Source organism: Calonectris borealis, chromosome 2, assembly GCF_964195595.1.
Source record: "Calonectris borealis chromosome 2, bCalBor7.hap1.2, whole genome shotgun sequence".
In the NCBI taxonomy this organism is placed as follows: domain Eukaryota; kingdom Metazoa; phylum Chordata; class Aves; order Procellariiformes; family Procellariidae; genus Calonectris; species Calonectris borealis.
The window spans coordinates 135,969,766-135,995,910 of record NC_134313.1 but is presented as its reverse complement, the minus strand read 5'-3'; the positions used below and the strand labels follow the sequence as shown (position 1 = coordinate 135,995,910).

At 41.1% G+C, this 26,145-nt stretch overlaps 1 protein-coding gene across 1 annotated transcript in view; it reads left to right on the top strand.

Annotated features, from left to right (window-relative positions):
• DNAH11 (dynein axonemal heavy chain 11) overlaps window positions 1–26,111 on the top strand; it is a 158,071-nt gene extending 131,960 nt beyond the window's left edge. Inside the window, 18 exon segments of the mRNA XM_075140860.1 lie at window positions 832–885; window positions 887–997; window positions 1,489–1,629; window positions 2,264–2,434; window positions 4,251–4,373; window positions 4,917–5,110; window positions 6,019–6,165; window positions 7,231–7,360; window positions 10,116–10,343; window positions 12,659–12,850; window positions 16,082–16,201; window positions 19,878–20,120; window positions 22,137–22,319; window positions 22,451–22,566; window positions 23,400–23,512; window positions 24,950–24,976; window positions 24,979–25,077; window positions 25,625–26,111. Of these exon segments, the coding sequence (XP_074996961.1) occupies window positions 832–885; window positions 887–997; window positions 1,489–1,629; window positions 2,264–2,434; window positions 4,251–4,373; window positions 4,917–5,110; window positions 6,019–6,165; window positions 7,231–7,360; window positions 10,116–10,343; window positions 12,659–12,850; window positions 16,082–16,201; window positions 19,878–20,120; window positions 22,137–22,319; window positions 22,451–22,566; window positions 23,400–23,512; window positions 24,950–24,976; window positions 24,979–25,077; window positions 25,625–25,872 (2,640 nt within the window). The 3' untranslated portion in view covers window positions 25,873–26,111.
• The last annotated feature ends 34 nt before the right edge of the window (window positions 26,112–26,145 follow it).

Here is a 26,145-nt window from a genome sequence, read left to right as displayed (position 1 = left end):
CTTATGAAGAGAAACAGTTTTATAGCTGGTTATAGAAAGGACTTTGAGCAGACTGTGATCTATGAGCTAAAAAATGAAAAAAATACTTAGGGGTGTGAAATGAATAATAAAAATACTTCCTATTTCTCTAGTGTGCCTTTGCAGTTATCTGATGTAATTTACTAACTTCATCCACAAAGATTTGCTACACCTCTTTGAGGTACTGCTGCTTCGTACAAGGGCAAACTGGGTCAGAGAGTTTAATTACCCCTTGAAGAATGAAAGCCATATACTTGGAAACACGATCTGAAAACAGCTGGCCATTTTCCTCTGCATCTGCACATTGTTCCACGTGGGGCTGTATGCTTACAACGCCTGTATCACCTAGGGTTTTTTGGTGCGAGGGTCAGATTTTGATGGAGAGCTCCCCATAAGACTAGTCAAGTTCTTTCACTGCCAGAAGGTCAGTCCAGCAGAGCGGACTACAACCATGCTTTCCCACACCGCTTGCTGCCAAAGTGGGGTTCTCCAGCTGCCACTGTTGGTTTTCTCAGCTGCCACGTAGATTACCGTTTGCCATCTCTGGTGAGATCCCAGTTCTTTTGTGTAGTCTGAGGAGGAAGGAGGCTAGGAGAGAGAGAAAGTGCTGGTCCATGGTGACCTTGACCTTCTTGCTCTGAGTGTCGCAGAACCTTAGTTCTAGTGTACAGGGACAGAAGATAAACTGTCTTTTTCAGAAATTTAAATTAAATCAACTGATGTAATTAAATAGAAAATATAGCTCATAAATGCTATAAAACAGTATTTCTTGCTGCGGTTGTTTAAATACAGCATTTTCTTTCCCTCTGCTAGTCAATCCTGGCCAAGCAGCAGAACCGTTTCAAGACTGAGCTCAGGCAGCTGGAGGGATGACATGCTGCTCAGCCTGTCAGCTGCCCAGGGCAGTTTCTTAGGCAACCGTGAACTTGCAGAGAAACTGGAATCAACAAAGTCAACTGCAGCAGAAATACAGCACAAGGTAATAACAGTTAAACTATTTTTAACAGCTTGAAGTCACCTGTAAAATGTGTATTATTAATTATTTTTAGTGAAATATTTCTATGAGCTCGGAATAGTCCAATTCCTGTCTGTCCAGCAAGTGCTGTCCGCTCTCATATTCACAGTTTCATATCTATGGTATGTAGTTGTCCCATAATCTTTTTTTTCTTTTGATTTAGGTGCTTGAGTTAGTACTCATAAAAGAAGCATCAGTACAAAATGTGAACAAATGTATTCATATATGACTGCCATGTTTTCGCAAGTGAACAGGCATATTGCTGCAGAGAACAGTCATTCCCTGATGTGTGTCTAAGATAAGAAGCTTGCTTACCTTAAATATTTGCTACTGTCTGAAACAAAGTCAGTTTTCTAGAGTATATCCATATTCTTTTTTGTACAGGAATGTTTTGGTAATTGTGTGGGATAATCATGGCGCATTAAAAAATAAATGAGACAACTGTCATCCTATAGATAGCTGAAGCCAAAGAAAATGAAGCTCAGATTAACGTGACAAGAGAGCATTACAGACCAACAGCCGTAAGAGCGTCCATTCTTTACTTCGTTAGCAATAGTCTGGGCAACATCAACCCCATCTACCAGTTTTCACTGAAGGTAAAAATTCATCCTGCTGATTTGGTTTCAAAGTGCAAGAAACAGAATTCTGCCTCCAGCAGTGATGCTCAATATATTAGTTATTACTTGTACCAGATGTTTACATTTGCAGGGCTGTGTGTCTGAGAAAGGAGAACACGATGTGATCGCCTGCTGGTACGTAACACGGTACATTCCCATGGGTCTCTTTGCCAGCTGTCCCCATTCTGATGGTGTTTTCTGACTGTGCTTGTACACTTTACCTTCCTTGTGTTAAGCCATCCCACAGCGTCAGGTAGGAAGAGTTTTGAGGGATTTCTTATAAACAATTCACTGTGGCAAATCTGCCAAATGATCTAATGCTACGAGGAAGGGAGATCACCCACTGCAGAATTACCAGCTTGCTTAAGTGAGAGGCTCTGCCTGGTGAGTTAAGTAAGGAAGCAGAAGAGTATTGCCGTTTGCAGCCCTCGCCCCTGCTCTGCTGAAAGTTTCCTCAAAAGTTTCCTCTTGGCAGAAGCGCCTTGCATTTTAGACTGCTTAGGCCAGCTCTTCTTAGAAGCCTACAGTCAGAAACCGATTATCTTGTGTGTAGAAAAGCAAACAAACAGAATTCTGAAATTAAATAAATGAAACTAATTGTATTTATTTTCAGGCCTTCAATGCAGTCTTCCACAAAGCAATTAAGCAGGCTGAAAAATAAGGGGATATTCAGTGTCGTATCTCTAACCTGACAGAAGCTGTCACATACTCAACCTTTCTTTTCAGAAGCCAAGGACTTTTCGAAAAGGATAAGCTCATTTTCTTGGCCCAAACAGCTTTTTAGGTGAAGAAAAAATTTCAGATCAGTGATGCTGATATTTACTGAGTTTGCTCTTTCTTCACTAGAAGGTGATGCCTCTGCCCAAACAAGTTATCTTGTTACCTTGTGGCTGTGCAGTTTCTCACACAGTGTGACTGCTGCTTCAGTATCAATAATAATTGCAAAAATTCCAAAGATGCTTTTATGTAATTCTTTTCATTTAAAATGCTGCAATGACTTCGTGAAGCTACGCTGAGGATAAATAGCATGACTAAGCTGCTTGTGGTTGGATGATTAGGGTTGAAATTGATGTGGTATGTAAAGTAAGAGTTCACTAAACAATACATATCCATATCGCATTCAGGCTGTTATTTTTCCTTTTAATTTTAGTTATCTGTAAGCCCTGGAAGAAATCAGGGCTCAGTTGTACTGGGTGGCAGATTTTGCCCTGAAGAGCTTGCTCCAGATTGTATCACAGAGATGATCAGTAACAGAGGTAGGAATTAAACTAGAAACCAACAATTTGGGAAGAAGGTAAAAAATTATAAATTGAGGAATCCAATTTGGGGGAGGATAGGAACAAAGGAATCACTCCACACAGTGTATAAATAGGAGTTAAAAGCAGAGAGACATGTCTGGAAGAGAAAGGTGAGAAAAGGGGGGAAGGAAAACTGGTGATGATTTCTCTGCATCACGGTGCAGATGGATTTATTCATATCACCTTCATTTTTAGCACTGTGTTACTTAACTTTTGGCTTTTCTGTAGCAATGGTACTGGGATGGATCATGAAGAATGGAAATCTGCATGGCGACCAAGAAATAAGCTCTATCACAATTACAGAGTAGACAGAAACCAGAGTAAAGGGCACAATAAACTTCTGATTTGTTAAATACATTTTTAATTGGAAAGAGAGAGGGCTTTTAATAGAGGAAGAATAATGTATTTATATCAGAAAGGAGAGAGAATATATGGTATCATGGCAAAGGTGTCTCTTTTTCCCACTGTATGTGGTTAAAGTAATAAAAGAACTAGAAAAAACCCTTGTAAAACCTGAGTTTTCTTCCGTATACATTCAGCTCATGTGCCAGAACTGATTCAGTGTAAAACAACCCCCTAAAAAACACCAGACAAAAACCAACAACAAAAACCACTCAGGATTTGCAAATTTCCCAAAACTTTGTGTCAGCTTGCAGTCTGAAGAGGGATTAGAATGGTGATGGAAACAGCTGTGCACTATTTGTTCTTCCCTCTATCTTTTGAGATAAAAAGGATACATAGAGATAATTAGATGGGATTCAGAAATCTGTACTTTTTTGGAAGTATTAATATAAAATAATTGTGGCCAAGTTTATGTAAGCATAACTTCAGTGTGCAAGACTTACTTACATTTTTATGTTTATGTTCCCACAAGCTAAAGAAAAATAACTGCTGTTGTTGGTTAGCTCATCTTAAAATTGGGGTGAATTTGTCTTTCAGTACATAAATGAACAGCAGCTATATTTTCTGCAAAAAGTTTTGACTGACAGGTTGTGTTTGGTTTTCATGGTGTCTTTTTTAACAGGTGAAGCTCTGTGTGTGAGTAGGAATGGTTCTGAAAAGATTTGTCACACCCTTTTGTGACTAAGAATCACTCCATTTGCAATAGATTTCAAATCAATATTTTAAAATACATTAAAACAAGATGTAAATTCTTATATCAGAGTTTTAGAAAATGCAGCCATAGTAGTTTTTGTTGCTTTGAGCTCTCTACTCAGTAATACTTTAAGCAATGAATACTTTAAGGTAGAAGTGGCTCTGAGGCAAGTCTGATGACCTTTTTCAATTTTGTGTGCTGTCAAGATTCTTCTAAGAAGTAATGAGATAGAACTCCTTGAATTGGATTTCCTTCTTCGATTCAGAGTTGAACATACTTACAAGAGTCCTGTTGACTTCTTAACTACTCAGTCATGGAGTGCCATTAGGGTAGGTTGGGAAAATTGCTTTTCAGTTCTAAATCTTTTCTGATGTTATTTCTGGAGGCATGCTGCAACTAGACAATTTCAGATTAAGTCATACATTCCACCATAATTTTCAGTAGAACTAGTGATGCTTTCAAAGAGGAGTTGTCTTTGCTTTTTGAGTGCATTTTTTCCTGAGACATCACATACTGGGCTTTGTGAGGGAATTCTGTTTTACCATAATTTGTCCAGTCTGCTAGAAATATAATTTTGATCTTCATACCACTCCTTACTACAGTAAATGTTCCATACAAGGTTTCCAGTTTGTCCTATCTTGATATTTAACAGTAAGAAAACAGTATGGCAATACTGACCAAAGTAAACTCTTATAAATAATATTATCCATATATATATATGTAATTTAGTATTTTAAGGTAAGTCCTGAGTCACTTGTAATTTGTTAAGCTATGTTTTTTACATACCCCAAAAGTATCAGTATTTGTCTTCCCGTTTCAGTCTTCACGCAGAAGGCACATCATCTATATTTATGGCTTTGGCATGTTTCCAGGCTTTGGCAGTGATGGATGTGTTCAGGGGGTTAGATAGAGATATTGAAGGATCTAGCAAGAGGTAGAATAAGTGGGTGGACTCAGAATGTCCAGAAAAGGAAAAGCTCCCCCAGGAATGGACAAACAAAAGCTCCCTTCAGAAACTAATCATACTGAGGGCTCTCCGTCCGGAGAGAATGACGTACGCTCTTAGGTATGAAATCTGAGGGTACATCTTTCGGGGCAAGTGTGTGTGAGGGTGGTTTGTATGTGTCAGCGTGGAGAAAATTCGGATCTTAAGAGGCAGGCAAATAACTTATGAACTAGGTGATCAACCAGAATTTGAAATCAATGACTGTGGCCCTTCCCAGCCTGTTCTGCTGGTGGAGAGTTTATGAAGAGGTAGTGTGGTGAGACATGAGTCATGGCATATTTGGAGAGCTATGTGTGTTTTGCATATAGGTACCCTGACGAGAGTGCACATTAATAAATGGAAATATAGTAAGCTATGCTGCTAATAGCTAAAAGTGTATTTCTCAGTGTTAGTTCTCATTATGGTATTAGGGCTGGTAGCTAATCCCATGGGATGACAATTTTTCAGGTCTCTCTTCTTTAAAATTCTGTGATACCAAGAAAGATTCAGTTGTGGATACTTACCGATCTTCTCCCAGCTGTTGTCCGGTTGTACTGTTTTAATCTTTTGATCCCAAGTGATGGTCTCATAGACCTGATCCTCCACACCCCACCTACACAGCTTTTACCCATTTACATGCTTTCTGAGAATGCAGTTTTTGTGTCCTGGGTGTTTATTCTGCCCAGCTGCCCTGGCTTTATGTGACAGTATTGCATGTATATAATGACTTCTTGGATTCAGTTACTGAAGAGGTCCTTTTCGTTCAAAAGTTGCTGGCTTCTGTCAAGTGGCCCCTATCCCACACAGAAACGGGAATGATCGTCTTCTGTCTTGCTTCACCACCTGCCTCCCCTTCTTGCCTTCAGTTCACTCCCCTGACAATTTCTTTGATGAAGCTGTCAGCCGCTCAAATCTGAGAATGGTGCAGGCTTGAAGGCTGTATTAGGGAACATTTTTGGTGCTTAGTGCATGTTTTTTTGTATGTATAGGAACTCTGTGGAGGAAAAGCTTGGCTCAAGATATGTGGAAAGCACAAGGATAGACTTAGCAAATTCCTGTGAAGAGAGCAGTCCAGCCACTCCTGCGTTTTTCATTCTGTCTCCAGGAGTAGACCCACTTGAAGATCTTGAGACACTAGCTAAGCCTCTTATTTGCTTCTGGTGCAAGGATCATTCAACTGTGCTCCCACTAAAGAAAGAAAAATTGAGCTCAAAAGTGAAATGGAGCATGCAGGACTATAAGTGTAGATAAATCAATAAACGGTTATATGCTTGTGTGGATGTGCCTGTACACACCTACATGTATGGGTGTATTTTTACTACACAGAACAAAACCTTCTGGAATCATCTGTCACTACAATGGAGTATACATTACTACGGGAAAGTTGGGCAAGGTTTATTTTCAGCAGAAGATTCAAGTTCTAAAGTTTCTTCCACCCCCACCATATTCATGGTAAATGGGGTGGATGAAAAGTGTAAGGCCATAAGCACTACAGTATGAAGAAATTTTTAGATCGAGCATTCCTCTGCTTGGCATAATGCAGGTTTCCTTTGTACTGTTTTCTACCTTCTGACTAGATGAGGGCCAGAGGGCAATTTTCTCCATGCTCATGTAATCTTGTGCCCCCTGTGACTAAATAATGGTCATTATACAAACTATATTCAATTGTATAGGGCTCTGTGGCTTTATACTTAGGATTACTATTCCCCACAGACAATAGTGAGAATACCAGGTTAATACAGCTGTGACCTCACCGTGCTCAATTTAAACTCAGGCCTCACAAGGTGAGAGGCTTGTGCATTTACCCACTGAACCAATCAGTTAAAAAACTGATGTGATATCTACCACATGTTGCTCCCTTTTTCATAAGGGAATTGCTCTGTACCCCCTGTAAGAGTTTCTAAAGCTCAGTAACAATGCCGAGCATCTATCAAAATGTCAAAAGGTTCATTATCTTAAAACCAAGGGAACAGATTTCTGCAGGCTTTTTCTAATACCAGCAATAAGGCCACTGTTGAGAGCTCGCAATTTTGCTTGTTGAAATTGTAAGGGTTTAGTGAAGTGCTTCAGAAGAAGTAATATGCATTGCACAAGTGATAGTGAAATTAATGGGGGCATTATCATTCTTTTTCCTTTCTGCTCTGCCAATTTTCCTATCTCCTCCCCCCCGTCACTCACCCTTCCCCAGTTGTTTCTTTCACAGGCAAAAAGCTTGGGTTCGCTATAGACGCTGGAAGATTTCATAACATCTCTTTAGGACAAGGGCAGGAGATGGTGGCAGAGGAGGCACTCAAGAAGGCTGCCAGACATGGCCATTGGGTTCTTCTCCAAGTGAGTGTCAAGCAGCCCTTCTGGTGGGGACTGTCTCCTCAGTTGGAGGGATATTCCCAGAATACAAACAAAATATGTGGTAGATTACAGCAAAAGTTTTAAACAGCTGATAATCTTGTTCCTTTTTGTTTTTGCTTTTGATTGTAAGAGGATAAACATCATATTAGTAGAGTGTATGTCATGTTTTTCTGAACACCGTCCTCACCCTCCTAGGAAGAACGGGAGAGAGACAACAGAAAGCCTCTGGTGGGTAGGTAGGACTGCCCTCAGGAGTACACTTCCCCGGACTAATTAAGAGCTCCTGGTCTGTTCAGTGGGCCATAATGGAGACTTTAATAAAACGGGTCTGACTCCCCCTTGGGAAGCTGTATCATTAGCCCTGGCATGCTGCTCTTCCAAGATAGTGGCTGTTGCTTTGGCCAGTGTTGGATGGACCGAGAACCCACTCTGCAGCGGGCAAAAAGATCTGTGCAACACCCTGGCGAGCTGCGGTTCCCGGCGCAATGACGGAGTCGACAGGAGCACCGCCATTGTTAATGCTACTGAAAGAAGTTTTATGCTAAATAGCCAATGGATATTTGTAACGATCCCTTTGCCCTGAAGCCAAACAAGAAATGCATGTTCCAGGCTTTGATATTAAGGAGGTCGTGGGGACCAGATGATTCCCTCCTCTTCTGGTTTTAACCTCCGCAACATACACATTTGGCTGTCAACCAGGTTGCCTGCAAGAAATGAAGAGAAGGGCTAGACTCAGTGTTGCCTGCCGGCTGAAATAAAATCACCGTGAGATTGGTGAGAGCCCTTGGTGTGCTAGGCACTGTGCAAACACGCACAAACTGACCCCGTCGTCGACACCGAAACTGGAAGAATTCTTTAACCAGGTTTCACACGAGTAAGCTAGTCGCGCTAGTCTGAAAATAACCCTGCTTTTCTGCTAGTGAGTGTGAAATGTTGTGAAGGAAAGAGCGGAGTTGGTTTTCAGGGGAATTTTGGTGATCTGAGTCGCTCCGAGGACAGGGCAAGAAAATGGGAGATGGCAGAGGCCCTAAATCAGCAGTGTTGTGTGTCTGAAGCCACAGGGATAAATGGGGAACATCTGAGAGGCTTCTGGTGTTACAGACCTGCTCCATTTCCCAGCCTGTTATGCCTGGCTTCTGAGGGAGGAGGGAGGTGACAATTTTGCTGTGAAGAGTTTTGACAGTGAAGGGTTGGGGAAAGTCCGAAAGGAGACTAAATAAAGATTTTGGACCAAATCTGAAATGATGCTAAGCCAGCTAGAGCTAGTGGATTTTGATGTACTCAGTGCTTCTCAAGCTTCCGTCTTCTGGGGTTTAGCCCAAATACCTATATGTTTATGTTTTAAAAAAACAATCCTGGAGCAAAAAGATTAAGTATTTTACTATGCATTTTGTTGAGGCTAGGGGGTGTATAATGCAGAACTCCTGCTGGAGGTGAAGCTGAGGGAAGTCCAGAAGGTGACAGAGCAAGAGGTAGGAGACGTATGTTGTGGAGTAAATAATGCAGGTCTGAAAAGGTCTGAAAGGTCTGAAAAACAGTAGCAAAAACAATTGGCACAGCATTTGGTACACTGGCAGAAGAAAGACAGTTGAAATTTTTTGGTAACAGGTTTAACTCTTGTGTCACTCTTACATTAGTGTCTCAAACTCAGACATCTGATATATCAAAAGGTTATGTTGTTATTATATTAAGGGTTGAATCACTTCCACTTTGCAGTGGATGGATGCAGCCTGTATGAAAATGCCAGGCTGCTGTTGGGTAATGTGATATGAAAGTCTCCCTCTCTTTCCACCCCCCTATTCCTTATTCCACATGTCAAGGGACAATTTGGAAATATCCCCTCAGCAGGTCCCATGATAAAGTGATGTAGCAGCCAGAGCGTGAGTGACATGTCGTATTCCTTGGCTGGTGTACAGAGTTGCAGTTCCTCTTGTGCTGCATGGAGGTGGCAGCCAGTGCAATCAGCAGTTTCTGGCACAGCAGTGAACAGCCAGAGAGAAGCTGTAGGGCTGAGCTGCAATTTGAGTTGAAATGCTAGTTCTGTAATAAAAAAGTGGAGTGTGGGCTAATGGAGGGGTGAAAGCAGCTGTAGCCCAGCCACATTGTAAACCTTTCTCTTGATATTCCCATATTTCACCAGTAGGTGCTTTGGAAGCAGATACTGTTCCATTATAACTAATTTCTCTGGTTTATCAATGACTTTCCACTGTCTTCATATATTAAGAATCTTAAAGACAATTAGGCTCTGAAGTGGTATGAAACATATTTTTTAAGTAGTAGGATAGCTGTAAACATCTTTTTGTCTAGCACTTCTTCAGTCTTGGTCCTGGTATGCATTGGACATGGTTTGTCTTAGGTCCCAGTTGTACGGGGAATTTAAGTAGAGTCCAAGTGCTCTGCTGAGTTATGCTTATCTTTACATAGGATAACACCCCCACCCCCACCTCCAGATCACTTAACCCTGAGATTATAATATTTTTGTTAGCTTCAGAATGAAGGCCTGAAACTTTAGAAGCTAATGGTAAAACCTCTGTCACTGCAACCGATACCAAGAAATGGCACAGTAGCTAAGAATCTTCAAGATTATTCTTTGTATTATCCATTTATTTAATAATAAAGTGATGCTTTGAATTAAGTAACTTAGCTATTTTTTATTATAAAGCCACAATAACAATGCCTTAATGATAACAAATTTATTTGTTTTTTCACAATAAACATATTGGCTGTTTTTCAACAGAATATTCATCTAGTAGCCAAGAGGCTAGGAACTTTGGAAAAACTCCTCGAGCAATACAGTGAAGAAAGTCATCCTGATTTCCGTGTCTTTATTAGTGCTGAACCAGCTCCAACGCCAGAGGAGCACATCGTTCCTCAGGGAATACTGGAAAACTTGGTTAAAATTACCAGTGAACCTCCTTCAGGGATGCTGGCTAATTTACATGCTCCACTCCACAGTTTTGACCAGGTAAAAGCAAGATGTACTTTTTTCTTATTAATTTGTTTTAATTACTCCTTCCCTCATGGGGAGAAGTGGTAACGCTGATGACCGCTTTGTAGGAGAGCAGAACTTTGGGATCTTTGTGCTTCCAAACTAACCTGACAGTTGCAGGATGCCAGCCCTCTGTGCCCCGCGTTGCCTCCGAGTTTCCCATCAATGTTGGGCGGGAGGAAACACGTGACAATAATGTGTACACATGTATTATTAAATATCTAGATATAGAATTGCGTAGGTATGCTTACAAAGATAGACAGAAGTGCATTTGTCGCACCAGCTTTACCCATCTGTGTAGTCTTATTAAAAAAACTGTCCATGCTCTGAAGTCAGAGCTCTTTCATTCAATGATACTCGCTAACTTTGCATAGCTCTAAATTTGGTTTGACCATGTTCATTCTCCTACAGAGTGGATTTATGCACCCAGATGTTCAGGCAATGGCTCACTACCCTGTGTATGAATTCCTGTAGTTAGGCATAAAGAAAGGAATTCATGAGCAAGGGTTACGCGCCATTTATTGTTTTGTCTTTTGCTCTTTCCCTGCGTGAGGTTCTGCGGAGCTGCTTGGTGGGTGGGAAGAAGAAGTAGGAGAAAGAAGACGTGCGAATGTGGAGGACAGGGCTGTCACTGGGCATGCATAGCCTCCTTCCCTCTGGATCCTTGGTTATCCTGGTCTGTTACCCTGAGGAACTTGTAAACAGATCTTCAAGCTCGGTGCAAGTCAACTTCCCCGCAGTGTGAAACCACTGGAGCAGCAAGCTTATTCGTGTCAGCAAAGCAGACCATGATAAAGGCAACCGTAACTGTACGCTTTAGCCTTCCAGCAGTGTATTAGCATGTATTTATTTAAGCACAGGACACATGAAGGTAAGAGTTTCTTTTAAAGGGAACTCTGCTAACCAATGCCTAGAAAAAAAGAGCCGTGCACTAAAAGAGCCATGTCAAAGCTACCTTGGCTACAAATGGATTGATTTTGATGGTATGAGGTGGTTCGGGAAGATGCTTGTGTGAAAGGAAGAATGGCTCTGGTTTTGTAGCTGAACAGACAACTATTAATGCAGCAATTTTTTTCTCTTTTTTATAACTTATTATAATAATATTTTTAATGGAAAGCTGAAAAAGCTAGACAAAGTTTTTAATAAAGGTAATTCATACACATTGTTGTCCCACTTCAGGCTCAAGAAATATATATATATGTATTTTAATTAACTAATTTCTAAACTTGATACTTTAGAAAACTCTTTTCTCTTCCATTTTTTTGAGCCATGGGTGTTTGCAGCTTCCTACAAATTCCTGTGCAGACACAGTTTTTAATATGTTTCTGGTTAAGGTATTTTAATTAAGAAAAAAAAAAAAATAATTGTAGTAAGAAAATCAAACTATGCCTAATCCAGGTGGAATAAATTTCATGGTTTGTGGTTTTCTTCAGGATAGAAGCTTGTGTTGTATTTTTCATGGTTAAACTCAGGATTCTGACTTAAGGAAGGTTTTTTGTCAGACATAAAATTCTTCACCTTTGCTCAGACTTTGCTACCTGTTGTTCAGTTCAGGATGACCTATTTCCTTCTGACAGCCAAGAGTTTATCCCTCTGAAGTTTATTCCACACATCTATCTTTTTATGGGTATCAAAAGTAATTTTGTTATGTCAATTACTTCTTAAACTAAAAGATAGACTATAGAAAACTGTCAGAGAACTAAGAATTAATTTCTGCAGGTTTTATAGGAAAATGCCAAATAGTTTGTCTCAGTAATTTAAAAACCAGCTGAAGCCCTGCGCAGAATCTCATCTTGCCGAGATTCTCTACTGACACTATAAACAAAGGAGGAAAAAACAAAAAAAGATTAAACTTCAATTTCAAACATGACTCTTTGGGAAACACTGTAAAATTTGAAGCAATAGTATGCTTTTTAATAAATGTTAAACTGGCAAATTTTCTACTTGGGATAAAGCCTATGGATGATTTATGCTAAGAAACTATAGTGGTTATCTGAGTAATATTTATACAGTTCTAGTTAAAGTCTCTATTTTTATTGGTTTCAGTAGCACAACAGTTCTCTTTCCTAAGGGACATTTTGAAATAGAAGGGTAACCATCAACACCTTTGCTTCTGGGAATTACTGCAAAAAATACTGCCTAATGGTCACTCATCACTAAGAAACCTCTTTCTCGCTCTCCTTCTAACTTCAGGCTGCTGAGTGCTCCCTTTCAGCGGCTGAGGCAGGCACAGCCGTCGATAACACTGCCGGTTGTTAACTGGATAAACGTATTCCTTTCTTCTTTGACAGGATACCCTCCAACAGTGTACCAGAGAAGGGGAATTTAAAAGCATCCTTTTTCGTCTGTGCTGTTTTCACACTTGCGTTGCTGGGAGGCTGAGGTTTGGCCCTCGGGGCTCGAATGGAAGGTGCCCGTTCAGTGCTGGAGATGTCGCCGTCTGCATCGCTGTCCTCTGCCGCTATTTAGAGACCCATGCGAAGGTAAGAAGGAGTGGTCAGGTAACCACACGCCAAGCTCATTTCAACTCGTTCAGTACAAACAGCTGATTAAGGGGGACACAATCTTTCTCTGAAGCTGTTATTTAAGTAGCTGGCGTTATATGATGCTGTTGCCGAGTATGAAAATAAACCAGATTAAAGGGGGGGGCGGGGGGGGCTGTGGGGTTTTTTCTGGCAATGGGTGCTTGAACTTTGTAATATAGGTCAAACCAGTTCCACATCAGTAGCTAAGGGGGAAAAAAATGCCCTTCATTATGTTAACAAAAACAGTGGTTTACATGTGCATATATGCCAAATTCATTAGGCAGGTAATGAAGCATTTGCACAAATGTAATTACATACAGCAATTCTGACAGTTCATAACACTGCATTAATAATCACTACAATTAGTTCTGATGATGGAAGCAATTTACAGCACGTCACATGTATAAATAATGGTGCATTTCCTGCATGTGTCATTATTATGTATTAAGGATGCCACCTTGTTGTGACTTTCTCAGTAATGTTCCCCTTGAGTCAAAGTTAAGGGTAGATGAGTGATTTTATTTCTGAGCTACAGCATATTTCACACTTGTATAGTTTAAATACTCAGTTGAGGTCATTTGTGTAAGTTCTGTGTATGAAAAGCCTAAATAAAAGCAATAATTATTTATTAAAACCGAATGACATAGGATAGTACTGAATAGGTCTTTCCATTTTAGTAATTTAAAGAAATTTAAGAGATATTTATAAAGAAAAAAAGAGAGGGAAATGTCACCCTTTGACAATATGGTTTTCTGTGTATCTCCCAACTTGTATTTACTCTTAGAAATCAGTTTTCCTTTTTTCTTTTTACCCCTACTGACCTTTATTTAGCTAATAGGACATGAAACTGTTTTTCCTTTCTGTGGTACTTGGTGTCATAGTGAAATAATTGCTTCATTTCATAGTGATGATTTAATAATGCTTCCCATTTAGAAAACAAGTCTATAAAATCAGCTTATTCCAACTCTTAGTTTTCTTTGCTAATAAATCTTGCTGCTTTAAGCTCTGTTCTTTTCAAACCACAATTCATAAGCTGGATAATCGATTTTGCTAATTAATGAGAGGGAGGATTCTGATGGCAGGGAGGACTAGAAAGGTCTGTAAGAGCGAGAATTATTTCTTCTCTCCTCTTGGTAATATTGCTTATTGGCCCTTCTCATTGTATTGGTTAGTGACTCATTACCCTGTGGCTTTATAAGCATTTTTTTGACATAGATATTGGAGAGAGAAAGAGATGATAGTTTTTTAAAACGTGACTTTGTATGTATGTATACATGTATATGACTTTGCGGGAGTGGGGGTGGGAGAGAGAGATACACAGTTTCCCAACTGAGTATCCTTTGGGGACAGCTTTGTTTAAGACAATTAGGGATTGACCAGAAAGCATAAACTGGAAAACTTGAGCTCGCCCATCAGCTAGTAGAAATTGCCCTAACGTCGTCATCACTTGCACCCGTTTATGGTGCTTCCCTGTGAATATTTAATCTTCTTGCATCTCAGTTTGACTTAACCCACTTTCCTGTTGCTAAGACAAACTCCACCACACTAACCTCTGATAGCGAAGGTCTCCTCAGGTGAAGCGCAGGATGCCTGATCCTGCCCCGTTGTCCCGCTCTTCCCCTCCGCCTTCTGATCCCCGTACGCACGTTCATGGAGTTGTCATTCAATGATGCGAGGGGGATGTGGACTCCAGCCTCACCATATCCATCCACTGAGCAATGGCTCAGTGGTTTTTTGAGTACAACAGACCAGTTTTCTGTAGAGTACAATGGCAATTATGCAAACCTGGCAGCCCAAAATATTTCTAATGCAAACCCCTCAGTTTTCTCACACTAGCAAGCTTTGATTATCCCAGTGTAATCAATGTCCCCAGAAGCGTGCAGCTGAATGAGCTTGTACTCTTAGAATATTGATATACTCTTCTAAAAGGCAAAGGAAAAAGCCATTTCTTGAGATAAATATATGTGAAATTAGAAAAACATTAAATGTGTTTCTGTTGCCAACAAAGAGAAAAGCAGGTTTATTCTAACTGCAAGAATATTTCATTCTAAATCCAAGTTGTTGGCATTTTTCACAGGGATTCTCTGTTCAGGCTTCTCATCACCAGCATGCAGCATTGCATATTATATTCCAGTGGCCTTTTTTTTTTACCTTCTTTTTTCATTCTCTTCAAACCAAATTTAAAAGAAAGATGGATTAGAGTTTCACATATTCAAATTGAAATAAACTTGTAGCAAGCAGGCTGGAATAGCTGCAGCTATTTTACTTGTTCTGTTCTGTCACATCATGCAATATTTAAAGCCTATAATTAAGTTTTTACTTGAACTGTTGGGAGGCAAACACTGCCCCCAAGGGCGTAAAGGTTCCTGTCTGGAAAGGCTTCATCACAAACTGGCATATTTTGCAAACCAAAGGGTAGCTAAAAGAAGCTTCAAACTCTGTGAAGCCAACTAAAAGAGAAAGACAGTAGTTCCTTGAATAAAATGTGTTACCACTGTTAATCACATGCTATAACAGTGGCATTATGACTAGAGTTCTACAATAAACATAATGCTTACGTGATGTGGTAGTAATGGGATTAATATTAATTCAATTTTTACCAAAGTTCTTGAATACATCCCAAATTCAAATAATGTAGAATTTCAGTTACTGAGTGTTTCCTAGTGAGGAGATATAAAAGACTGCAATCAGATACAAGTTTTTTATTTCTTCTCTAAGAAAGGCACAGTAGGTTACCTTCCTGTCACTCATGGGGATTATGTTTTTAAAGATCTGTATGGGAAAATACATGCGCTTGTTAAGGAGTTATGTTCTCTTATATCATGCGGTGTTTTGAAAATGTGCTTTTCTCTTAAAAGCTTTTTATAAGGGATAAGGTAGAAAATGTGACATAAGGCTCAGATGATACACTTTACACCATTACTGAATTTTAGTCACAAATGATATTTTTACTCAGATATTTATAGATACCTCTCGCTGGATTGAAATGAAAGAAATTTGTGTTTCAATGTAGTTAGCTGCTAAACAAACAAAACCCAGCAATGCGAATATATAACCATGAAGCTTTCTGAAGGAAAGTATTTGAATTTCTTTTGTTTCTCGTAACAGCATTTATTCTGAGCAGCTTTGGTTTGTTCTCTAGAAAGCCGACTTGTTTTATTCAGTAATGCATTCTATTCCCCCAGGTAGGTTCCATGGGAAGACTTGCATTACCTCTTTGGTGAGTTCATATATGGTGGCCGCATCACCGATGCCCGGGACCGCAGGCTCTGCTGTATATATCTGCAAGAATTCATCAGCCCACCTGCGGTAAGAACTGTCATAGACGCCTAAAGCTCTTGAGCGTGTATATAGTGTGTTCAACCTGAGAGAAAGTCATCTTTCAGAACTGGAACCTTGTGGAGAAGACCACAAGCTTCCTCATCTATGTGGCCCCGCCTGTAGCAAGGTCTTATCTGGCTGTGGGGGAGTAAATTCTCCAACTTGTAATGAGTACAATGATTCATCATGAGCAGATTTTGTCTGCAAGGGTTTGTGACTTGGCATGTTGCTTGTTTAAATACTTTTGCAAGCATGCTTACTTGGCAACTTGAATTCAGTGTTTTGTAACACTGCCTGTATAGCCAGCTTAATGACATTAGGGGATAGTGCATTTAGGTTTCCATTTTCCTAATAAAACTATTCTTTTTTAAGGCGCTGCTGTTTAGAAATGTCTGGGTGGGCATAGGAAAGTATCTTATACGGAACTGCACTTTAACCAACGTAACTGATAGACTCACCAGTTACAGCAGTCCAGAATGGCGCTGTCCTCAAAACTTAACATTTGCTGTTTGTTTTCTTCTCTGGAAAAATAATAGAATGGAAATGTTATACATTTCCTTGCGTTTTCCTGTTTCCAAAGTAGGGAAAACAGTTTGCAAGACTGTTTCTCATTTTCCACCACCCTTTCACACATCTGTTTCTGTAGCTTTGTCAGATTATCACCAGCTGATATATACTGAATTATTCAAATTTCACTATTGAGTTTTGGTCCTGGACAGCAGTGTATGTGGAGCATCCATGAGTCCAAGGTGCAAGATTGCCAAAGTTGCTTCTAATCAGAAACAAATGTTAGAATTGTTGAGGATACAAAAAGCAAATGTTGCTTTAACTTTAGTTCTAAAAAATCTTGCATGGAAACTACTTTAATGTATTGTCATATACATACGTTTATATAAAATGTGTATGTGTGTATGGGGGGGTGTATATACATACACATAATATATATACACACATATATATACATATATATACATATATATATTAAAAAAATATATATCTAAAAATAAAAAAAAACAACCAGCTGCTTCTCCTAAGCTGCTGAACTAGTCACTTTAGAGAACTGATTGTACACAATTTGCTAAAAACAGCTGAGAGATTTTTCAAGTGCCCTTTCCAGACTTGTTGTTTTTCATTGTCTAAAGGTAAAAAGCTTATTTGGGAGAAAAAAAACCTGAAAATTAGCATGTTACGTGGGAGCAGGCCACTTGCAGAGCCTGGCTAACTTGGGGAAGGTGCACTTTTCCCCCTCGGCGATGCGGCTGAAGCCTAGCTTTCGGTCGTGAGCGAGAGATGAGCTTGCTGGTGTCTCCTCGGTCCCTAACGAGTGGGTTTTCATGTGTCAAAGAGCCACGCTCAGATGAAGGCAATTGGAAGTAACTGCTCAGAAGAAGATGCCCAAGAGTAAGTTGCCATGGAGATGGAAAGGCTAAACACCACCGTACTCCTGACCTCGGAGGAGGCTGATTTCTCCAAATGACAGCTGAGGTCGCGGGGGCATGGTAGGAAGCTCATCCTAGCAGCTCTGGCTCTGCCTCTAGCCTATGGATAAGTAAAGAATTACTGCTTCCAGTTTAGGCAGTCCATTAACCTTCACAAGCCTGAACTTCCATTCAAATAATTGTAAAATAAGTATAGGTGGTGAAACCTGAGGAGAATCACTGCTATTTATATGGCCTTTGGAAAGTTTAGGGACCCAACCCTGAGCGTGGATCTGCTGGTATTTTAAACAGTGAGATATCTTTCCAAGCTTTTTGCCATAAGTGGAAAATGCTAGAGCCCTGCATTACCAGCAAAACCAGAAAATCATTCACTGACTGGCAGCCAAATGGATGCAAACAGGATGGCAACGCCTTTCATCAGGGCTGGCGCTTTGTGTTCACTGGGGAGATTACCTTCTCTTTTACCTATTTGCATTGCTGGTGAGTTCTTTTAGCTATAAAGTCATTCCACGAGGTGTGTTAGAATAATCCACGATATGTCAGCTTTGCTATACCTCATCTGGGATCTGTCATAAGGACAGAAGGGCGGTGAGTTCCTGCTATGAACCCCCGAAACCGGCAGCCTCCCTCCGTGTACATGACTCCCAGAAATACAATAAAACCCATTTTAAGTGCCAGCAGAGAGATTGGTAAGTACAGATTGTCTGACAGAATTGATCTTCCACTCAAGGTGAATAACAGGGCTTTTTTCAAAACCTCGGTACTGCTTCAAAGTGGCATCTTAAGACATAGCTTATTGTGGGTGAGGTTAGTTGTGCAGGTTCAGGCGCAGGTAAATGGCTGGTTGCAGAACCAAAATGACTTCAGAAGTAAGTGCTTACTGGTGTTATTGTGAGCAGCAGCTTGTTGTTGACTGTTCTAAATGCCAAAAGCTGTTAAATTTTATTGTGATTTTGTGGAGTGGACCCTGCATTAGGAAGAAATAGCTCCTGTGAAAAGTACCACTTAGAGCCAGAAATAATTTTCAGCAAAACCAACTTGCAAGTCTGGTTTAAATCCCAGACAGCTCTATGACAATGAGTTCAGAGAAACTCTTTGAATCCAGTGAAGTCCTTACAGCGCAGGAGCTGGGGGAGCCTGGAAAATAAATGTGGTTGCTACAGCTTTTATTCTGTCCTGTCATCAGTAGGAGGGCAGCCCACCGAGAGTACATCTCACCAAAGCCCTCTGTCTGTCTACTTAATTCTTGACTTGCTCCCATGTCCTGAGTCTTATCTTTTATATCCTGACAGGGGTAGGGCCTGCCTGTTCTATAGGAATGGTGCAGTTAATAGTATTTGGTTCAATATAGAACTGATTGAGACTTTAATTTTTTCTGCTGTGAAAACTGTCGCCACTCTTTATCTCACTGAGGCCAAAGCAGCAGTACAAAACCCCGTGCAAGACTCCTACATTTGGAGAGATGGAACGGAGTAGCATGTTTTTCCTTTCTGTTCCAGCCCCTGGGTGTTAACAGCCGGGCAGAAGAGAAAAGAAGGGACATCAACACATGAAGAAATGTCCTAACTGGCAGCCATTTCTGTGGAAAGTGGATTGGGATCACTGTTTTTGACAAGCTAAGAATTGCACAAATACTGATGTGTGTTGTCCCATTTCCACATACCACTACTTGTCTCATTGACCTGTTGCTCCCAGTAACCTCTTTAAGGTTATTATGAGCACAGTGTGTTTGTGCAAAGCCCCTAATTAACAACACACAAGCAGAATTAATGTTGTGGCTTATGTATTATTGGGATGGGGGTTCAGGTGAGTTGAGGCTCCAGTCCTGCCTCTCCCACCGGTGTCCTGTGTGACACTCTATCACGTGTGTCTCAGACTCTCATCTGCAAAATGCCGTAACGATCCTTGCTGAGGGGTTGCAGAAATTCAGTACTTAAAATACACTCACCTCAGTAGTGGCAGTCCTTAAATAAACAGAGCATCCTCATGAAGGAAAAGGAAGCAGCAACAGTATTTCAATACTGCAGAATATGGGAACATCGGAAAAGTGTGCAAATAGAAAATGTGCTAAAAATAGTTTGGTAACCCTGTTCCAATATATCAGAACATATAGGCGTCATTTTCATAGACTCCAGACAAATTTCTGAAACTTTGTAGATGCGGGAGAATGTTTCGAGAACCTGGTGATAGCATTATCAATAACACTATTGATTCTTTTACTGAAGTTTGAAGGGGAACTGACTCTGGCACCAGGTTTCGTGGCCCCACCAAATCTGGATTATGCTGGATACCATAAATACATAGATGAAATGCTTCCATCTGAAAGCCCTGTACTATATGGACTGGACCCCAATGTTGAGATGGGACACTTGACAGCAATGTCAGATAATCTCTTCAAAACTCTTTTGGAAATGCAACCCATGAATTCATTCGTAGGAGAAGGATCAGACCAGTCTGGAGACGAAAAGGTAAAGTTCTTCATCTGGTGTGTTTTGGTGCTGTTAATGACATGTAGAGCACACATCTTTCTTACTGTGTTATTTCAGCAAGAGACTTTGTTTCAGGGAAAAAAAAAGGTGCATCAAATTAGCAAAGATCAGCTGAGTGTCAATAGTAGTGATGCTAACGCGCCAGCCTGTGCAACGCACTGCACTAGGGAGGAATTTGGACCAGAGGAACACCCAACCTGTTATTGCAGACTGTTTCTTTTTCACTTTGAATTTAATATGGGGTGGGAAACAAGGGATGAATCCATCTTGCTTTTATTGTGTGCTTTTATAAATAAGTACAGCAAAACTAACTAAAAAAAGTTACGGTTGGCTGAGTTGGTGAGTCTAGTCTTCACCTCTGTGCTTTCTTCCCACCTCTTGCGTGGTAAATCCCCTTTGTGTAGCTTCCCTGCTCCTTCCCACTTGTGCCAAGCATAGGACGTCCCCCCCAGCCTGTGGTCCTGCCTTCTTTCTGCCACGTTCACAGCACAGCCTAGCAGTGATGTGGAGGTCTCCAGGCCAGGAAGAGCAGCCCAAGCCCATCTGAGCAGCCCATGTGGCTGTTCCAACAGACTTCTCTTGCAAGCAGCAGCTGAGGAGGAGGCTTTCAGAGATTTTTAGTTTTCTGGTAGTCTGAAGAGGTGAAATCTGGGCAAGGAGGCTGTCTGACCATCTCTTAGCCCGAGCACTTCTCTTGTACCAAATCTGGAGTTTAGCAGAACAATAACATTAATACCTATAAGCTATCAGATGCTGGATTGAAGGGACCAACCCTAATACAAAGATAAGCTTTGTCACTTAATATGGATTTAACTAGGGCACTGTAGTTCTGTTCACAGTCAAGGTATCTCAGATACCCAGATATCTTAGTACAGCCAAACTGATCCAGAAAAAAAGTAAAAGACTGGGTTTTAAGCATGGAACAGCACTGGTGCTGTGCTTAATAGATTACATAAATAAAGGATGAGCAGGAAAAGAAAATGTAATTAGAAATCTCAGCTAGTTCTGTTCTCAGACCCTGCTGTCTTCTGCACCTTCCTTTCTGAGTGTAGGCCTGAGAAACTATGTCCAGATGCCCCCAAAACTGGCATATCATGAGACTAAGCCTTCAGCTCCTCATCCTTACCAGAGTTAATTAAATTCCCCGGTGACTGCCACTCCTGTTCTGCAACTCTCCTTCCCTTTCTTTACTCCCTCCTTTTCCTCTGGGCACTCTTTTTTTTTTTTTTCCTCTTATCACCATCAGATCATGGGGTTTTTGCAGAAGGGAATATGACAGCTCTGCATGCAAGAAGCCAAACAACACTTCATTTCCCAAGGGGAGCTTGTGCTTTTCACTTTTGGTTCCCGTCCACTTTGGTGAGCATGGACAATTATATATGGCATTCATCATTCATTCTGCCAAAGCTAGGGCTGAAAGGGAAACTGAGCTGCATGAAGTGATTTTAGTTCCTGCTCATTAGTACTGTTATGAATTGTTTTTCAGTTGTGTTCTGTCTCAGTTCCAGAGCAGGCCTGCGGGGAGGGAGAGAGGCTCTTTTTGGGGGCGAGACGTGTGTGTGCATGTGCCTGCATTCTATTTTGCCTAATCCCCAAGACAGCAAGGACTGTAGAAGGTAAAGGGGAGATACTAGGTACTATAGAAATATAAACTACCAATCACGCTTGACTAAAAACCAAGGCAATATCAGGTACATCCTTGTAAGAGCAGTCATCCCAAACCCAGAGACTATGTGTTGGTGGGCTTTGGGGGTCAGTGTTACTTGAAAATGTAAAGCTAAATAGAAGCTGCTATGTGTTAACTGGTTTGCAGTCTTTTCTCTCAATACTGTTGCCAAAGAGACAGCAAAGGTGGGGGAGCATCTCTGGCTTTTATCTGCCTAAGAAAATGGGATGTTTGTGCTCTCCTGGAGAAGAAATCAGACACAAGAATAGAAGAGTCAAAAAGAGTTAATTGCAGTGATTTCTAATGGCTGTTTGTATTGGCCTGGAAAGGTTAAAAATGTCCTGGACAGTACTCTGGAGATGTTTCCTGAGGAGTTTAATATGGCAGAAATCATGCAGAAGACTACTGCCTGGAGGCCCTATGCCCTTGTCTGCCTTCAAGAGTGTGAGAGGATGAACCTCCTCCTTTCAGAGATCCATCGGTCTCTTAAACAGCTGGACCTTGGTCTGAAGGCAAGTGACTTTTTTATTACCAGTACTGTTGCTCTTCTATGTATTCTGGGTCTTTCTGTTGCTTTTTTGGAAATGAAAGAATAGCTATTCTTTATGATGCCAGTATGCTTTTTATTGTTCTCCAAACAAAGAGGGAGTTGATGTTTTCTCCTCACATGGAAGTGCTGCAGTCCGCACTCTTCTATGATGCTGTGCCAGACACATGGACTAAACTAGCATATCCATCCACATACAGCCTTGCACACTGGTAAGTATGCCACAGTAACAGGGTTTAGCTACTATGCACAGGGCTATTCCAGTGATCTAAAACCAGCAGCATTGTTCCATTTATTTTTTTGGTCCAAAATTTGTCTTAATGCAAGTCAGTTTTACTTTGAAGTGAGATTTGCCGAAATGCTAAGCACTTCGCTAAAGCAAGGCTTCGTCACCTCCCTTGTCACAAGTGCTAGGGATGTTCAGCATCTTTCAGGATTCCTTTTCCCCTACCCTGCCACCAGCAATAGCCACTCGCAGGCTGTTAGATATGGAAAAAATAGGCAGTGTTTTTGGAAATTCCTCTTATATCTCAGGGCAATGTGTGCTGCAGAATGGCATTATTCAGAGTCTCTGTCAGACTCTCTTGTGCTCCTGATTTGTACTTTGCTCTGGCCTATTGGAAGTTTAAATGCACCACTGAAGATGGGATCAGACAGTTTGCATTTAAGAAGCCATCAGCTGTTGTTTTACCAATTTCTGGCAGTTTCTGAAGGTGCGTTAACATGACTAATGGTGATGTTCATGTTTCTCCCCAAGACAACAAGTTTTACTGGATTGAGCATACTCACATTCTCTGTTGGCAGCAATCTGTCTCATGCCTGATCCCCTTCTACAATCAATTTCAGACATACCTACATCAGGGAAAGAACAAATTCCACTAAAACCGTGACCTTATGCTTATGTAAGCATATACTTTCTGGTTACTTCAGCCGCGTACCTTCTCTGTAGACAAAAGGACTCTTACACTTGAAGTCTGCAATTTCTTTTGCCTAAAAAAGTTGTACAAATAGATTAAGGCAGAAGCTATTGCTGCTTCTCTTTTAGGGTTACCGATCTTCTCATGTGATATGGAGAACTTGAGATCTGGACGCAGGACCTTGTGCTGCCAGCAGTGGTGTGGCTTTCCGGCTTGTTCAATCCTCAGTCCTTTCTGACAGGTAAGCAGCGATGGTTGTAAGGAACCAGGCATATCCTTTCACTGCCGGACATTTATTTTTTACCGTTGGTGTTAGCTATGTTTGTGTGTTAGCTATGTTTGTTTAAATAAAAAGATAAAAATCAGCCAAGTATCTAAGCTGAAGAGAAAAGTAAAGAAAAACAAAAATGGCAGGAAAACTAAGACTGAAATGTCTCGGGTTTAATCATGTGCTCTCTTTAACATCTATTTGACAACAACCTTGCTCTGTAACAGGGACTCCTAGCAGTGAGTTGTCCCATTTTTAAAATCCTCTAGTCCAAGTTCTTCTCCTGTAGGTAGACTCATTGGCGTCAGAATAACCATCTCCTGGAAACAGGGGAAACAACCCAAACGTGTCTTTAGTCTACTCAGAAGCGTGCTGACAAAGTAGCTAGAGAAATAAAAGCTGAACTTCATAGTTTAAAAGAGGTTGAGAGTGCAAGTTTTCCTGCCATTATTATTTAACTAATTCAGTGTATATGTCATGGTACCCTTCTAGTTTATTCCTTAGCATTAACGCAGTTACCAGGTTAAGTAGGAAAAATAAATGTCTGCCAGTCCTCTCTGTGTAGTTGTTGCCACAGTAGGTGATGAAAAATCTTCAGCAGTGTATTGATGTCTCACTTCTTGCCATGATCACAGCACATACGCATGTATTTATTCTGAAGACCACAGTGGAGCCAGATGAGAGCCCAATAACAGGGTATCTCAAATTCTGCATGGCCGCCAATGACACCCATATAATCCTTCACTACCTAGCAGAAAGGTGGCCAGGAGCTCCTCACAGGACAGTGTGGCCGGGCTGCCATCGTTCCCTGGAGAAGATGGGGCCCAGGGAGTGTTTGCAGCCCAGACACTGAAGTGCCTCTCCCTGCACTTGGAAGCAGAAGGGGGTGGCAGCGTGAGGGCTGGCAGGCACCTCCTCTTCTCTCTGCTGCTCATGTTGAGGTCCCCAAATGGGGCTCATTTTGTGCACAGGCATAGAGAAGCCCGACTGTATTTTTCACTCCTTTTACTGCCTCTCTCCAAGCTTCCTCTTCTTGGCGCTTGTTCCTGTCAAGGGCTGGGGGGACGCAAGGACCATGCAGGCTAGAAGAGATGTTAGCACGGGCTTGTTCTGAACAGGGACTCAGCTGGAGAGAGGTGGTGTCTCAGAGTGCGGACAGGAATGCAGCCTTGCTTCCCTGCTAAGGAGGGGGTTGGTTTGTTCTGTACTGTGCAGAATGTTTTGTTTTCAAACAATTGCATTCATGCAGCTTTTTTGCCTTACTTAAGTAATGGCCAAAGGAATAAAAAACAAACAAACCCCAGTCAGTCTCAGGCTTGTGCACAACAGGCCCAAGAGGGGCACGTTAATAGTTCTGACATTAGAATTACTGTCTGGATATTGAATTATTGAAAGTATTATTTTTTAAAGCTGTAATGCAGAGCACAGCACACAACAACTAGATAAGGTGTGCTTGACTGTAGATGTTACCAAAAAGACCAAAGATTATAGCCACCCACCAAGAGAAGGAGCCTGTATCTGTGGGCTTTTCATGAAAGGTAAGAAATAAACTTAAATTGCTTGATTTCAGTAACCTAGTTCAGGGACTCGAGCTTCCTTCATTAGGTAGGTAAGTTCCATCAGGAGTTGGACTAAAGTGTTGTGATCCTCGAACAGCACCAAGGAAGTTTAGGAATGGTGGGGGATTGTTGGTGTTGGTCCACTGTGACTTTAAATTTCATACCAGCTTGGAATACTTGACCATAAACGAGTGGAGAATTAGGAGAAAATCTGAGCACTTGACTCTGACAGGCACACTCAGTCACAGGCATACTCCAAGTCCCAACTGCAAGCAGTTTCCAGTCCCTGCTTTCAATAAAAGGACGTGCTGATGCAACCAGGAGTCCAGTCCAGGCAGATGATACATTCTCATCTCCACATTCATACAAAGAGATGATGCATAACAGGCCAACAAGAGTCTACACTAAATCTGTATGTTCAAATGTAGCTTTAAGTATTTAGCAATAAGCAACTGTTTAAACCCAAATTATTCTGGTCGTGCATTACAGGACACCATGTAAAGCACGTGCCTATGTTTATTTGCAAGTGCCAGGTGGGACATCCAGCTGGGGACCATAGCTGAAGCCCGGCTCAAGGAATTGACTCCAGCAATGAGAGTCATTGTTGTAAGGGCTATTCTAGTGGATCAAAGGGAAACTAAGAATGTTTACGAATGTCCAGTTTATAAAACCAAAAGCAGAAGGCCAACTTACATTTGGACTTTCAATCTGAAAAGCCAGGAGAAGCCAGCTAAATGGGTTCTGGCAGGAGTAGCTTTACACTTGGCAGTTTAGTACTAAGCTTTCAATAGTACGCGCTGCTTTCTCAATCTGCCTTGTAGTTAAAGCAAAAGGAGATAAATATTTTTCACAGTCAGCTGGAGCAGGAGATCTGCCTCACAAAAACACAATCCTTAGTGTAACACTTATGTGCTCTATGTTGTGATTTCCTCATCCGTCAGTGTTGTGTTCATGTGTTTCTCCACATAATGATTATTGATCTGCAAGCATTCCTTCGTTACACCAGCTATGGGAAAGTAAATGGGAAACATCAGCATCTGGGTATAG